This window comes from Diaporthe citri, assembly GCF_014595645.1.
Source record: "Diaporthe citri strain NFHF-8-4 chromosome Unknown scaffold_2, whole genome shotgun sequence".
Lineage (NCBI taxonomy): Eukaryota > Fungi > Ascomycota > Sordariomycetes > Diaporthales > Diaporthaceae > Diaporthe > Diaporthe citri.
The window spans coordinates 286,497-302,388 of record NW_025064847.1 but is presented as its reverse complement, the minus strand read 5'-3'; the positions used below and the strand labels follow the sequence as shown (position 1 = coordinate 302,388).

At 43.3% G+C, this 15,892-nt stretch overlaps 2 protein-coding genes across 2 annotated transcripts; one reads left to right on the top strand and one right to left on the bottom strand.

The window, feature by feature from the left end:
- Positions 1-3,204: 3,204 nt before the first annotated feature.
- Positions 3,205-7,620, top strand: INS49_005743 (uncharacterized protein; the record flags this gene model as incomplete). Its single annotated transcript, XM_043166521.1, has 3 exons — positions 3,205-3,504; positions 3,563-4,591; positions 4,642-7,620. The coding sequence occupies 3 exons, from the start codon at positions 3,205-3,207 to the stop codon at positions 7,618-7,620; spliced, it is 4,308 nt and encodes a 1,435-aa protein (XP_043027665.1).
- Positions 7,621-8,724: 1,104 nt separating this feature from the next.
- Positions 8,725-10,267, bottom strand: INS49_005742 (uncharacterized protein; the record flags this gene model as incomplete). Its single annotated transcript, XM_043166520.1, has 4 exons — positions 8,725-8,931; positions 9,073-9,724; positions 9,846-10,065; positions 10,126-10,267. 4 exons carry the CDS (start codon positions 10,265-10,267, stop codon positions 8,725-8,727), a joined length of 1,221 nt encoding a protein of 406 aa, XP_043027664.1.
- Positions 10,268-15,892: the final 5,625 nt, after the last annotated feature.

Below are 15,892 nucleotides of genomic sequence, written 5' to 3'. Positions count from 1 at the left end.
GGTGCTTAGGTTCACCGCGATGACATATTGATCTTGAGTACCGTCAGTGAATGTTCACCCTGACTGAGACTCATGTGACTTGCTCGGGCCAGCAATTACTGTATCAGTGTAATTCAAGTTGTCGTTGACAGGTCCCTGTTATAAAGTAGTTTGATGTTGGTGACTGCGTTGTGCATACTAGATCCATCGAGGTGTGCATCAGAGGGTGGGCTCGGATTCAATCTGCTCACGGTAGGGTTGGATGATCGGTTGGAGAAGGTTTCGATTCCTCCGTCAATGAAAAGAACTCCATCCTTGACTTGACTCTGATGGTACCAACGGCTACACTGCAACTTCAGCTCGGATCAAGACAGGGAACATCGCCCTGAGTGAACAAAAAGGGCAGATTCGGCTTCGAACACAATCTAACTTACTTGCAGTAATTGTTGATTGGATCCAGGCCGGTGGCCTTAGCCAGGGACGCAACGAATATCAAGCCGAGAATTGATGTCCATGTCATGCTGAATTACAATTTACTTTCGCAGAACCTGGAATGAAATCGGAAACGGACAGTAAAAGAAACTCAAGAGTACCGGAAAAAAAAAAGCTTGACACAATGTGGCCTGCTTTTATCCACGCCTGGGCACATGCCAGCACCGACCCCTTTCCCGCCGTGATCAGTGGACCAATTCCACTCAATGAATGGCTGGTTGTTTCACCGCATGGAAAATCCAGGTAAAACAGGGCGACTGCATCCTCCATGTCACCCCGCAAACTTTAGGCTTATTACATGGCGTACAGATACCATGTAGTCACTCTGGTGGGGGCTAGATCTGCTCACTCAGGTAAGTAGCTCCCTGTAGCAAGCTGCCTGGAGAAACGACATCTTCTCAGCCTTATTCACAAGGAAGATACGCTAGCCGCTTCTGAACTTCGCGCTAATTTAAACATGGCTTTCGACGGCTTTTGTCGACATGAAGACCACCTATGCCCTGTTCTACGCATCTCGAGATTGAAGTTTGGGAGTTTAAAACAATAACAAGAAGATATAATCATATTGTAACCATCTCTACCTCAATGTTATGGAGGGAGAACAAAATTGATGTTCATTTTAACCACAATCTCTTCCGTCCTACGGGTCTATGTACCCAGGTGCATTCGGTACGCTTTACGGAGAACTGCGCCCTCGTGTTCGTCTGTTGTATCGCCTGGAAAGCAGGGGCGGGAACGGCCAGGAAGTTGATTGATCACTTGTGCATCCTCATGCGCGGGCACCCGATTCTGTAGCTGAATGGAAAATGCAACGGGACGTGGATATGCGGTGCGAGGCACCAATACAAAAGAGGGGAGGGAGTGCTGGTGAGTTGTCATGCACACGGCATGTTGTGCGAGGAACAACACCAGCTGACTGGCATGTCAAAACTTTCTTTCCGGGTAGCCTGCGTCTCAATGATACTTGCACATTGAGTCGGCAGAAAGTCAGTCTCCAGCACTCTCTCTGCCTTTGTTGAGCTTTTTATTCCTTCTCCGTCGTTTAAGGGCGTTGGGCCTTTGAGGTGAGACTGTGTGGGAGTGATTCTGAGGCAATGGCTAAGTGATTTAAGACTATGTTATTACAAAGGTCCTTTGGGGAAGCATCAACCATAGATATCAAAAGGTCTTGTTTTCCTGGATCAGAGGCATCCAGTGCCGCCAGATGCAATTTAGAACACAGTGGGTAGTGCACAGCGCATCGAGCGATTTTCCTGACCGGTGGCCGGAAACGGCGACGTTGAGGGCTGAAGTAGACAAAATCCTACTCTGCAAGCGTTCGGTCAATTAATCGTGTCCAGCCCATCCTCGATCTATAACCAATCGCCCACTTGAAAGGTGGTCGGAGAAAATTCTGCGCCACCCAAACCTTGGGGCGATATGCACAACCAAGTGCCCCCCCCCCACGCCGTAGATGTTAGTTGCTTCTCCAACTCGGCCGTCCCTCGGCCATCCTCCAGTTCTCCCCTTCGCCCGCAGGCTGGAGCCCAGGCAGTCCGAGTCTTGGACGCCGCTCCTGGTCTCTAGAAGCTGCAACAGCAGCTCGTCTTCCATCTCGTCAATTGGATCTAATGCAGGTACGGCCTCCCGATTATCGATGAAATGGGTAGACTCCTTTGCACTGTCTCAACTGGTAGGCAATGTTTTCTTTATTATTATTTGTGGCTAGACTTAATTACGTGGTTTGTACACCAAGATCCGCCAACTCTTCCCCGGTGGGAACTCTTGCCTCAAGTGAAGGTCTGAAACTCTGCCTATGTCTTACCCTTAGGGGGGAGCCTTGACTACTATTTACCTTGGAGTACCAGTAGTGTATTTACTTGTGTACGTAAGGAGAGACATCCTCCCATCTTATATTGCTGCCCTCATTTTCCATGGCCTCTGTTTTGCATGAAGACTCGTACCCTATCTGCGAGGCTGCCAGTATTAGGTCTATCAATCTTACATGCATCCAGATTAGCCCTCATGTTAATGTGCAAGATGGTCTTCACAAATTGTCCGAATTTCGACCGTGGTAAGTGTTATGGTAGGATTGTATTACCGCTGTGCATCGCGATCCCGACACCACCTGCAGTGGGCAGTGTATCGGAGCCTCGTCAAAATCACCCACCGGACACATGTGATACGCTTGCAACTGGGCATCTAGGTCCGCAGGATCGGTCGAGCTGAAATACATCCCTGACACAACGGCTTATGCCGATCCTTTCATTGGTGAAGCCAGCCACGGGCTAATGGCCATGACCTCATCGTGCCCCGAGGTCCGCAACGACGCGCAAGTTCAATATGAGTATGGGGGCCGGATTGCAGCCAAGTGCTGACGGTGAATATCTGAGAGATTGCTTTTCTTTTTAAAAAGTCCGCCCGGCTATCTGGCACCCTTGATCCTACGTACTTTAGATCAAAATGCCACATCCCCACCCTATGACACTACGGCAGTCGGTGCCAGTGATGGGGAAGTCCAAAATCCCATCGGGCCGAGTGCTTATGGATCCATGCCATCACAGTACCGCACTTGATAAATGCAGGCTGCCCCGGAGAGGGAAGGGGCTGAGGCTCTCGATGAGCTTCTCAATTCGCACATAGCTGCGTTCTCCATGATCAGCACCTTGAGAGGCGGCTTCCTAAGTAGACGCCCTGAAGAAGCCCCAAAGTCCTGCTCGAGAACAGACGTAATCCAGAATTCAGCTCCCAAAGATGTCGGAAATATCACCACAGTGGTCTCGCGTCATATCTGACCTGCGCAACGACCCCGAGTCCAGATTCAAGGACCACCGCAACCTCCTCCAGGATGCCACCCTCGACGTTGCGGCCCGCGAGCTCACTCAGGTTGAGTCTCAGCATTCTCGCGAAAGTACGAGTTGGAAGGCCCTGCAGAAAGTGAAACCGCTCCTGAATGTTCTCGACGGGTTTGCCGGGTTTGCGGGCACCCTCGCTTCTCTTGACCCGCATGGCATTGCCTCGATCGTCATTGGCAGCTTCAGAATAGTCATCAAGGTGAGAATAATGACAACCAGAGATCCCGCCCAGTGCTGATTTGCCTTTTGGTCCTCAGCTTGCGGGTGGCTACATGTCGGCCTTCGAGAAGATCAGCTCGTCTTTCGCATACATCCACGATGAGTTGGGTAGGTTGCTTGCCCACGAAAACAGATTCAAGGCAAAACCCTCGAAACGCCTCAACAACGTCTTGTATAAGGTTTTCAAGGCATACTGGGCCTTCTTCGAAGATGTGTACGGGCTGCTCTACTCCACAAAGCGCCATAGGTCGAAGGGCCTGGGTTCGCATTTGAAGGATTTTGTAACAGGACACGTTGCCGAGGTCGAGTCTCACATCAATGGCTTTCAAGAACTGTGCGCCACGGCGAATAAAGAGATACAACTGGCATCTGAGCAGAAGAGGGATGACGATAATGCCACACTACAGGAAGGGATCGAGAGAATACTGGCAGAAATGTCGAAACAGGAGCAGAGGTATTTCCGTCAGGATTGTCTCCGGTTCAAGGACTGGGTTGCACCTGTCGACATGAACGAGAAGATGAAGACGCTGCTCAAGAAGAGAACCCCCGGCACAGGCAGTTGGATCTTTCAGAACAAGTCCTTTCGTTCTTGGCTGGATGGCGAGTCCTCAAACGAAGTGAAGACCCGCTCGGTGCTTTGGTTGACAGCAGGTCCTGGCTTCGGTAAATCGTCCCTGGCGGCATTTCTCGCCAACCATCTCGGGCGCACAGTCACAACCGGCGTTGCCTATTTCTCCGTCGACACCACGAGCAACGAGACGGACACCTCGATTGTACCTGCGTTGCTGCGGACAATCCTTGACCAGCTGTTCGCTGTCGATCCCATCACCAATGAGCCACACTTTGAGATCAAACCTTCGACAATCCGCAATGCAGGAGCCTTCCGTCCCGCTGACATCGTTTCCTACCTCTCCGTGCTCAAAGAGACACTGAGGGAGCAGAGCAAGCCGACGGCGATCATTATCGATGCGCTGGATCAGTGCCCCAGCAACGAAACCACCCAGTATCAGCTTGAGGAGCTCTTATCAGCCATCACGGGCCTCCCGTCCACCTGCAAGATCCTCCTTGTGTCACGGCCACATCCATGGTTTGAGGAATCGGGGACGTGATGGCAGAGCTCCCGGTCCCGAAGTTCCTCACAAAGGATGACATCTCGCCGGACATATCTGCGTACGTCCTGAGCTCCTTGGACGAAGTCACGGAAGATAAGATGTGCAAGTGGCAAGACGATTTCCGAGACGATCTCGAGGGCGAAATCATCAAACGCTCCGAGGGCATGTTCAAGTGGACAGAACTGGTCGTCAAAGACCTCAGCACTCGCAAGGCGAAAAGCGATATGGGCTTCGCACGGGCAACGCTCGATCGCGTGCCGCGCGGACTGAAGGAGATCTACCAGCGGGCACTCGAGAATATAGGCAGGATCGAGGACGACGAGGAGAAGCGCCAAGTGTCTCGCATTCTACAGTGGATCCTCCGCAACTATCGCCCACTGCGGGTGAAGGAGATCTCGGCGGCTCTGGCCAGCGAGGCCGAAGATCCCTCGAGTGACCTGCGCGACTTGCTGGACAGGCATCTCAGCGACCTTGTCTACGTTGACTTCGAGACCGACATAATCACAATGACGCACCACACCGCGACCGAGTTTCTCACCGCCAGCACCCGCTACCGGTGCGCAGATGGGTTCCAACTGATTCCCGACCAGCTGGCTGAGATCGACCTAGACATGCTCCTGGCTTGCCTTTCGTTCTGGAATGACTCTGATCGCCAGTTCTTGGATGCAACTCCAGTTTCGCGCGAAACCGAAGAACGGTTTGAGGAGGTTCTCCGGGGATACGATGCAATGGAATACTCGTGCATCGGCCTGGTCCATCACCTATCCCAAGTCGCCGAGGCACAGCTGTTCCCAGAAGAACTTGAAAGTGCATTGGACTGCTTCTTCCGCCTTGACGAGCACCAGAACCTGCTGAGGTGGCTCCAGATGTTCTGCTACCTCCGCTTCACGAACCGCAGAGGAGCAAACGAGGCATACTCGGCTGTGTTTGAGGCGTTGCGGGACGCAGATTCAGCCGCTCATAGCCCGCTCCGGAGGCTTCTCGACGACAAGTATCCAGACATCAGGGGCCATCTCGGGTTCTCGGACGGCGGCCGTTTTCTCCGCTGGCAGCAAATCCTCGCAAACCCCGTTCCGCCGTGCTTCAGCGCGACGCTGCTCGCGTCCTTCTTCAACTTCCCCGGCGCAGTCGAGTCGTTGGCAGCGGAGGGCGAGACGCTACATTACGGGCGCGTGACGAGGCCTAGTGCAGTGTTCTGGGCGGCCTATGGTGACGCCACCGACTCGATGGCACTGCTGCTCAGCAAGGATTACATCGACAAGTTCCCTTCGTTTCGGAACCCAACTGATCAGGCGGCGCACCACCCCTCCCCTCTGCTTGAAGCCGTCCGGCTGCGCGAGCATATGGAGTCACGCCCTGGCACATACCCCACGGCTATTATGCTCCTAGACCACGGCTGCCGGATCTCAGACGGCTTCGAGATCACGCTCCTCAGTTCTCCTCCTGACTCACCTGGGGCAAGGGAGCTCGCTGAACGCGTGCTGAAGATTCCAAACGCCTTCACTTTCCACCAAGACTCGCTCGGCGGCATCATCAACTACGCCGTCTTTGCGGGCCAGTCACAGATCCTGGCAGCCTTCGTCCAGGACAAGAGGCTCCTGGAAAATCTGGCCGCAAGAAACCCATCGCTGCAAGACCACGTAGCCGAGATTAAGAATCCCGAGCTGCGAGAAAAGTCGGATTTCTTGGTAGCCATGCTGGCCGGCGTGCCGGGCCGCCTCGAGCGAGGGATCAGCGCGATGCAGCTCGCGGGTCTCAACAACGACTCGCGCTCGATCCGTCTGCTTTGCCCGTCCGAATTTTATGCTCGGCACCTGACCAACCATGTCGGATTCAATGGATGGACTCCCTTGCATTGTGCAGCGCAGAGAGGACTCGAGGTCTTCAGGCAGAAGAAAGGTCACCACAACGAATGGCTCACGACGGTGAGGAGCATCCATGCGGAAGACCACGGCGTCAGCGCGCTTCTCGAGCTCTCATCGGATCCCGACCTCGCGGACCGGGCTGGAAACCTTCCCATCCACCTTTCTGCGTATCACGGATGTGAGGCAACTGTCTCGCGGCTGTCACAATGTCATAATGAATGGGATAGGGTCAACAACGAGGGCAAAACACCGCTGGCCATAGCTCTACAACTCCGCCACCTCGAAGTGGCCAAGACCCTCCTCAGCAGAGGCGCGAGTCTTGACAAAGTCTCAGACGACGTCCGCCACCAGTTCAGCGTCCTCCGCGACGACGCCGCCCACGATGTCAAGATCGAGGCACAGAGGCCTGAGTGGCTGTTCTACGCAGCTTGCATAAGGTCATATACGAGGCGGCAGGGCCGACCAGGCTTCCCCCTGCCGATCGTGGCCCGCATCCTCCGGGACTGCGGCATCTTCGAGGTCGTCGAGGTGGAGCGGCGCGACGAGTACAGGTTCGAAGAACGCACCCCGGGAATCCTGTACCTTCAGAGCCCGCCCGTCACACCGAGCAGCAGCAGCCGGCCGGTCGAGGGGCTGGTCGTCGAGGCGCGGTCGGGCCTCGGCGAGTGGGCGTGGCTCAAGGCGGAAAAGTTCGAGGGCGGCGGCGGGCGCGTGGTGCCGTGGCTTGACCGCCGCCTCTTCCACCGGGGCAAATGGGGATACGCGGACGACTCTGCCACCTTCTCTGCCGATAATGCTTCAGACAGGGCGTACCTCGGGTCTCTGAGGCCCGGCGACCGCGTGGCCCTCGTGCCTCTGGGGATCTACCCGGCCTGGACCGTCGTGATGGAGCACGCCCGCCTCAGGCTGGTCATGTCTGGCATCAGGGATTACTTTAGCAACCAAGACCGCGAGCGGATCTGGAAGCCGCGAAAAATGGAGGAGACTATTCCCAATGCCGTACAGATGCGGTTCTACAAGAACTATGGCAAGGATGCAAGAAGAATTGTCGGCATCCCGTTCAGGCACGTGGACGACAACTCTTCCCGTTCGAACACGCTACCAGTGAGAATGGTGTGAGAAGAAAAGGTACTGGCGTGCGGATGTTCCCCATTGCCTACTCTGGGCTTTCGAAATAGTCATATACGGGTCTAATGTTGTAATGATCAAGTTCCATGAAGCGCCGAAGCTTTTACTATTCTCTTTGTTCAGGTTACTTCTCCTGACTCTGCATGATGGATACATACATGAAAATGCCAATATGGATTGATATCAAGTGCTTTGAAGACATCGATAAGGAATAATGGATTTCAAAAATCAAACCATGTGACGTACATAAGTTGTGGCTGTGTAACGACGAGCGGCTCAAGTGCTGGCTGACGGCACCCTCAATAACCAAGGTCCCTCAGCCATCCTTCAGTGCTGGCTGCACTTCACTTACACATCTAAGACCCGTGAGCGAGTTTTGGGTGCGTTTTTCGATGGGTAAGCCTCTGAAGGAACTTGCAGCCGGAAATGGCCGCATGAATGGGCCCAAAGTACCTTTGCACAGCTTCTTTCATATCCTACCTGTCATTCAGGCCTGGAACGAGGCACCTTATAGCAGCTAGGCTACTAGATACTACAAGGCAGAGAGAAATTTCAACGGGTATTAGCTCCTTATATTATAAAAGTAATAGCTTATTAATTGACTCAATACCCTTGCTTCCCTATAACTTTAGTCTTTGATAACAGAGTTCTCCACTATATTCAAGCAGCTACATCGAAATGACTCACCACGGCAAAACCACGCCGAAACGACCAAAGCAAAATAACTATAGCACAATGACCACAGCGAAGTAGACACATTTTATAAACCCACGTATATGCCACCCAGGGGACCCGTTTGGGTGACCCAGCCAACCCAGACAGGATGCCATGTCAGAACCAACAGCACTGGGGTGCGTGGATGGGTAGAATACGCATTCCAAATGTGTTTTCCGTAATTGTGACTAATCAAGCGTTACTCAACTACGGACCTCTCCACACATGGGCAGTGTAACCGTCAATCATAGCCAAAGAGAAAGAAAAACAAAGAGAATTAAAAACAGGTCCGTCTAAGTTAGGCCAGATGTTAAATAAGCTCTGTCAGATCCAATTTGGGCTACGAACACTCACCAAGCCAGGAATGGCATCCGCGTGATCTCATAGCCCATTCGCAGTCAAGTAGTCAAAGATGACATGGAAGCCGGCAGACGCGTTGTAGTGCAGCGTGAGCGCGTGGCCAGTATTGGGCTGAAGGTAAAAGGACGGGTTGACCGCGCCCGGGAAGAGTACCTCGATGAGCTCTGGGCTCCCGACGCCGTTGCAGTCGCCGCCGCAGGTCGGGAAGTCGTACTCGCCGGTGATGAACTGTTGCGAGGGGTTAGTTTGTCAGCGCTTTGCAGGAGACCATCACCACCACAATCAGCAACGTCATGAACCACCGACGAAAAACTCCCAGAGTGGAGGATGGGGAAAGGGGCGAGAGAAGTAACTACTAATCGTACGTACCTGAAGCGGCCCCTTAAAGTCCATAGCAGGCCCGAAAACAACGCTCTCGGAAGCATACGTCCCCACTGCCTCAGGCTGCTTAACCTCGTCCACATAATCCAGCATCTCAGGCGCGAATGCGCCCGCCCTTAGGAACAACTTTTGCATATTCTCCGGCCCAGTGGACAAGAGGTATCCCGAAGGATAGTGCGAGAACCTCGCGGGCGCGCTCTCGGCCGCGAAGCCGTGGTCAAAGAAGGACACGTTGACGAGGCCCAGATGGGAGTTGAGGTAGTACCCAGTCAGCACGGAGCCGTCGGAGAGGTCGCCGTGGCGGGCGAGGAGGCCGCTGGTTATGGAGGAGCCCAGGGAGTGGCCTATGTGGATGATCTTGGACGGTGGGTTCGCCGCGGTGAAACTGTCGGCGGTGGTGTTGGTGGCGGCGTTGGTGGCGACGATGGTGGATGAGCTGAGTAGCTGGCCGCTGCGCGCCAGCTGGGTCAGCACGGTGAGGATCTCGACTTCTGTCGGGATCTGCACAACGTCGTAGGCGTCGTCTGGGACGTCGGACTGGCCTGCTCCTAGGCGGTCGTAGGTTAGGAGGGAATAGCCTTGGGTGATTGCAGCGTCGAGGTAAGAGTTCTCTCGTGGGTTGACGTCAACGTCCCAGTATCTTTTTGACCGAAAGCACATGAAAGAGTTAGACAGTTGACATCTTCTGGAAGGGAACATTACCGGCTCTCTCCTTTTCTGTCTCTGTGGGATTCATTCCCCAAATTCACGGACAGACATACCTCTTGTCCCACCCCAGACCCTGCGTCGCTATCTGCAGGAAACCCGCCTTAGGCCCTCCCTCCGCCGAGGGCACACAGAGCTGCGCGCTGATGTTGAAGGTCTGGTCCACAGACACTGGCCCGGTGTTGCGGTCCAGGAAGCTGGGCGCGGACCACGCCGTGACGTTGAGCTCCCAGCCGATGGCGTCGATGCTACTGTCGACGCGCGGCATCTCGTAGTCTAGTTTTGCGCGACATTAATAGCCAAGAGGTGAGACACAAGAAAATGGTCATGACTGACGAGAGTTATTGGCGATGACCGGGACAGGCACCTGGAGCTGGACGCATTGCTTGGCAGCTGCGGACCTGGCAGATGTGGCTGCCGCGGCTCGTGCTAGGGTCATGAGCTCTGCCACGGCGAGAATGATAGACGAATATTTCATGGTGGTCTTTCTTCGTTTGCCTTGTGAAAGTGTGTGATATAATGCCCGTCGTAACTTGGATACTGCTCTGGAGTGTCTCGAGACCACGATGGCCAAGATGAAGAGCAGGACGGCGCGTTTATAATCTCACAAAGACCCATGCCATGACTCCATCAGCTTTGACTCGAGTTCAATAAAACTGTGATTATCCAAAATTCTGGTCGTGGCTGTCAAGTGAGGCGTGAGGTTGCGGATGAGCGGACAGGCGTATAAGCGTATAGGTTACGTCCCGCTGTCGGCAAGTAGCTATTGTCAGCAATAAGACTCGGACTTTACCGCATCATCATCTATACGGGTAGGTTCAAGTGACGCACTCGAGGCGCTGATGAGGTCAAACCACCAATCTCACTCTAGGGACAACTGCGGGAACCGACCGAGCTTCTACAGACGCACGCCTGTGAGATCGAGCTATCACCTCTCGATGTTTCTACTAGTGGCTTGAAGAATCCAAGCTCTTGTTGATAACGCGAACTTAACCTCGCCGAGGGCGGTCCTGTCCCAATTATCAAATCTTCAGGTCTTGGCACTTGACCGGCGCCAGCCGACAATACCCTGCCCTGCCCTGCCCTGCCCTGCCCTACAAGAGGGCCTCCGCTCGCTTACTCCCGCGAACTCCCTCCGGGCCTTATACAAGCCTGAAGCCTCTAGATAGGTATCATAATATTGTTTGCTCAGGTAAATTCTTCAAGCCCTATTTCTGAGCCGCTTCAGCGGCGCTCAGGAATTCCTGTTTGGTTTAGCTACGTACCGCGAGGCTTGCTAATTACGTATTTCTCAGGACCTACGAGGCCGCTCATGCGGCGCGGCTGTCATTGCTAATCACAAAAGCGGTATCGCGGACCGCGTCCCACAGGTATTACAAGAACAGAGCCTGGAAAACCGTTTGAACCTTTAACTTGATCTTTACTTAGCAGCATCTAAGGATTGTGCTTCAGTATATTACTCGCTTGAACTCTAGATGTTTAGAAAGTGAGATGGAAGAACGAGAAAGTACTATTGTTCTTAGATTCGGGTCTTTCACAGTGTCCATCGAAGTAAGTCCTCGACAGAGTGTATGTCGCCTTGCGAAGGCTCCTGAATGCTCACTAAAGCTAAACTAGCCTACACGACCGTAGAATAGCCGTTTCTGTTACGAAAAGATTGGCGTGTTCATCTTTGCCACAGCCTGACAGCGTGTGCCGACGGTCGGAGGTTCGTATTAGTTTGCATGCCGGTGGGCCCGATTATTCCGCACGCATGAATACTGGCCAGATGTCAGTCTCGGAACCCACCGAAGGACGAAAGGAGAAGGTGCTGCTTGTTTATGAGATAAGCAGTGGGTTTTATTTCCGTGAAGTAAAGCCAGGGAGCAGGGTGCGCGAGGAGTCACACGACAGTTCAACCCAAAACAAGCTTAAACTAAGTTGGGGGGTCTACTTTCCGCCACCCCCCAGTTCCCGCCACCCCCCAGAATAAAGCCCAAAGGAGGACCATTAATTTTAAACCTTGTTTTCTTTTTCTACATAATTACTATAATATAATCACCTTTATTAATAAATAATTTCACATTATTTATTTTATTATTAACAACCTTAATTATATTAAATATAATTTATAACTTATATATATTCTTAATTAAAGCAAACTTTTTATTTAAGTTTAATTTAACCTTGTTTTTTTAATTTAAGGCTTTTTATTTATTATAATTAATTATAAGTTTTCTTTATTAAAGCTTTTTATAACCTTTTTTAATAAAATATATTATATATAGCTATATATAATATTATATATAAATATATATATAAAAAGTTTATAAATATATAATTATATATAATATATAATATAATATATAAAAAATTAAAGAAATAAAAAAAACGTAAAGAATTAAATATAAGTATATATATAAGTATAAATATAAATATAAATATAAATATAAATATAAAATATAAAATATGTTACGGTTTAGGCTTTACCCATTGTAATTAGTTAGTGGGCTTTGGCCTTATAAGAATAGGCTTTAACGTAAATATAAATGGAAAGCGAATCTTTTCCTTTGCACTTTAAATATAAACCTTATTTAGGCACCTTATGGTAAATAACTCAAGGCAAGCCCATAATATATATTTAAAGTCCTCTTATATTATAAATTTATAATATAATTATATAAAACTTAATATAATAAAACTTAAAAAGAATAATGGCAGCCCGTTAAGCCCTTTTTTATTTTAAGAAACTCTTATCTTAAAAATACTTAGCAACTTAGCTAGTAAAGATAAAGGCTAAGTTTATAATAAATAAAGAAGTAATTAATATTAAAGGGGCTTAATTTTTTATATATTTAATTAACTAGCAATTTTTTATAATTAATTTTTACTTTATATTAATTTTATAAAGATATTTAAGGAATAGCTAAAAAGCTTTTTAAAAAAGGTTTGCCTTATATTTAGGAACTCTTTTAAGCAAAGATATATTAAGCTTAGCTTAATTATATTATGATAATATTATAAAAAGGGGATAATAAAATTTCTTACTTAATTTAATTAATTAGCTTATATAATAAAAGCTTAAAGTTAGCTAAATAAATATAAAATATTATTAATAGCTAATAGCTTAACTTTTATAATAAAAGCTTAGCTTAATTATAAGGAATAGCTAGATATATTTAAAGCTTTTTACTTTGCCTTATGGTAATATAAGGGCGTTTTTAACGTTATAATAAGGGAGGATAATACTTAACCTTAAAATAGCAAAGTAATAAATATTAATATTATAATAATTTTAATAAGCAAAGTTAAGTATTTTATATATAGCTAACTTAGCTATTATAAGTATAATTATTTTAATTATTATAAAGAAATAAGGGTATAGCTTTTATTAATTATGGTTAATAAGGGGGAGGAGTTTATTTAAGGGAGCGTAAAATTTTTTCTATAAGGTAAGGCTTAAAAGTATTGCTGGCTTAATATTAACTTAGGCTTAAAGCGGGTTAGCTATATATTAGTTAATTTAATGCTATAAAAATGCTTAAAATTTAAGAAATTCTTATTAATAAAGCAAATTACTTATAATTAAGTATTAATTAATTATAAATTATATAATATATTTATGGTTTTAAAGTTTTAAGTAAGAAAGCTTATATAAAAAGCTTATATTAAAGAATTATAAAAATGCTATTAATTTAATTATTAGCTTACTTTAATTAATATATTAAAGTATAAGGGCTAGGGTGTATTAATTATAAATAATAAGCTAGGCTTTTAATATAATTAAAAAGCATTAAGGTATAATTAAATAGCTAAATAAAGAGTAATGTTTAATTTATAATTAAATTATAATATTCTTTATTTTTTATTATATAATTATTCTTTAAGGCTTACTATAAAAACTTAAAAAAAGAGGATATATTATGATTTAGGCTTTGCTTATTATAATTAATTAATGAGCTTTGGCGTTATAAAAATAAGCTTTAACGCAAATATAAATAGGAAGTAAACCTTTTCCTTTATACTTTAAATATAAACCTTATTTAAGCACCTTATAGCAAATAGCTTAAGGCAAGCTTATAATAAAATATAAAATATAAAATATAAAATATAAAATATAAAATATAAAATATAAAATATAAAATATAAAATATAAAATATAAAATATAAAATATAAAATATAAAATATAAAATATAAAATATAAAATATAAAATATAAAATATAAAATATAAAATATAAAATATGAAATATAAAATTTAAAATATAAAATATAACTTTAAATATAATTATAATTATATAAAATAATTAAGAAAGAATTAATAAAATGTTAAATTTTACTTATAAATAATTAATAAAATAATATAATTTATTAATAAGTAGCAAATATTAATAAATAGCAAATTTTCATAACTTTATTTAACTTTAATTAATATTAATATTACCTTAAAGCTAATAAATAAATAAAAAGTTAGCATTAATTAATATTAATTACTTTTAATTTTTTATTTTTAATTAATTTAATTAATTTAAAGTAATTAATATAAGTTTAAGATAAGTAACTTTTAATAAGAAACTTGCATTTTATATTTAATAATGCTAATTATATTATTAAAAACGCAATTTATTATAAATTATTAAAATAAATATATTTATATTATTTAATATTAATTAAGCTAAATTTATTATAATATAATTAAAATTTAATTAACTTAACCCTTTTTTATCTTTTTTATAAATTTTTATATTATGCTTAATCTTACTGCAATTATTATATTATTATTTAATTAGTTTATTATAAATTGCCTTTTTAGTATTACTATTTATTTTATTAACTAGCTGCTTTTCTTTTTATTTCTTTTAAGTAAAAGCTTAAAATTCCTTAATAATAAATATTTTTTTAAATTATATTAAGGTTTTTTTAGCCTTTTAATATTTAATAAATATTATATTAATATCCTTAAAAATATAAACTTAATCCTTTAAAATAATAAATTTATGCATTATTACTTATATACTTTTTATTATTTAATTAATAACCTTTATAATTAATATAAAGAAGCTATCTTAATAAGTAAAGATTTTATCTTTAATAAAGCTTAATTACTTAATAATTTATTAAGTATTAAATAATATTTAAAACTTTTAATATTAAGGAGAAATAAGAAGGATTTATATAAAAGTTTATAAGTATATATTAAGTTTAAAAATAATAAAATTTAAATTTTAAGATAAAGTTTTAGCTTTTTTAAATATTATTTTAATATTATTCTTTATAAAGGTTTTATTATAAGCTATTATAAATATAAGAAAGAACTTAAACTTAATAATATAATTAATAAATGCTTAAATAAAAAAGTTAATTTAATTATTATTATTAATGGGGGTAGGGAAATATATAAGAAATAATATTGCATTAAATTTTAATTAGCTATAAAAAGTTAGCTTTTATACTTATTTTAAATATTTTTTTAAGAAATTAATTTTTTTCTTTTCTTATATATTTAATACTTTAATTAAGCTTTTTTTATTTTTAAGAATTTTTAAAATACTTACCTTTTTTTTTTTAGCTTCTTTTTATTTTTATCTTTCCTCTTTATTATATTAAAGGTTTTCCTTAAGTTATTTTTAAAAGGGTTTAATAAAACTTATTCCTTATTTATTTAAATAGCTTATTTATATTAATAATTTAGCTTAAGCTTAATTTTAATTTAATATATTTTTAATTAATAATAAGAAAAATAAAAAGTTAATTATAAGGTAATTATTTATTAATTTTATTTTTTTTCTTATTTTTATATTAAATATTATTAAATTATTTTATATTTTAATTTAAAGCTTTAATTAAAGCTTATATTTATTTTTAATTTATTATAAAAAAGAATTAAATATAATTAAATTTATAATAATATTATAAGTATTTTAAAATTATTTTTTAATCTTAAAATACCTTTTATACTTTTAATATTTAAATAAAATATTACCTTAATTTTATATTTATATATTATTTAATTTTAAATTTATTTTAAGTTTTTTATTAAGAATTATATTTAAATATAATAATAATATAAATTTAAAATTAAAATAATAAATTTAAACTTTATAAATATTACTTAATATTAATTA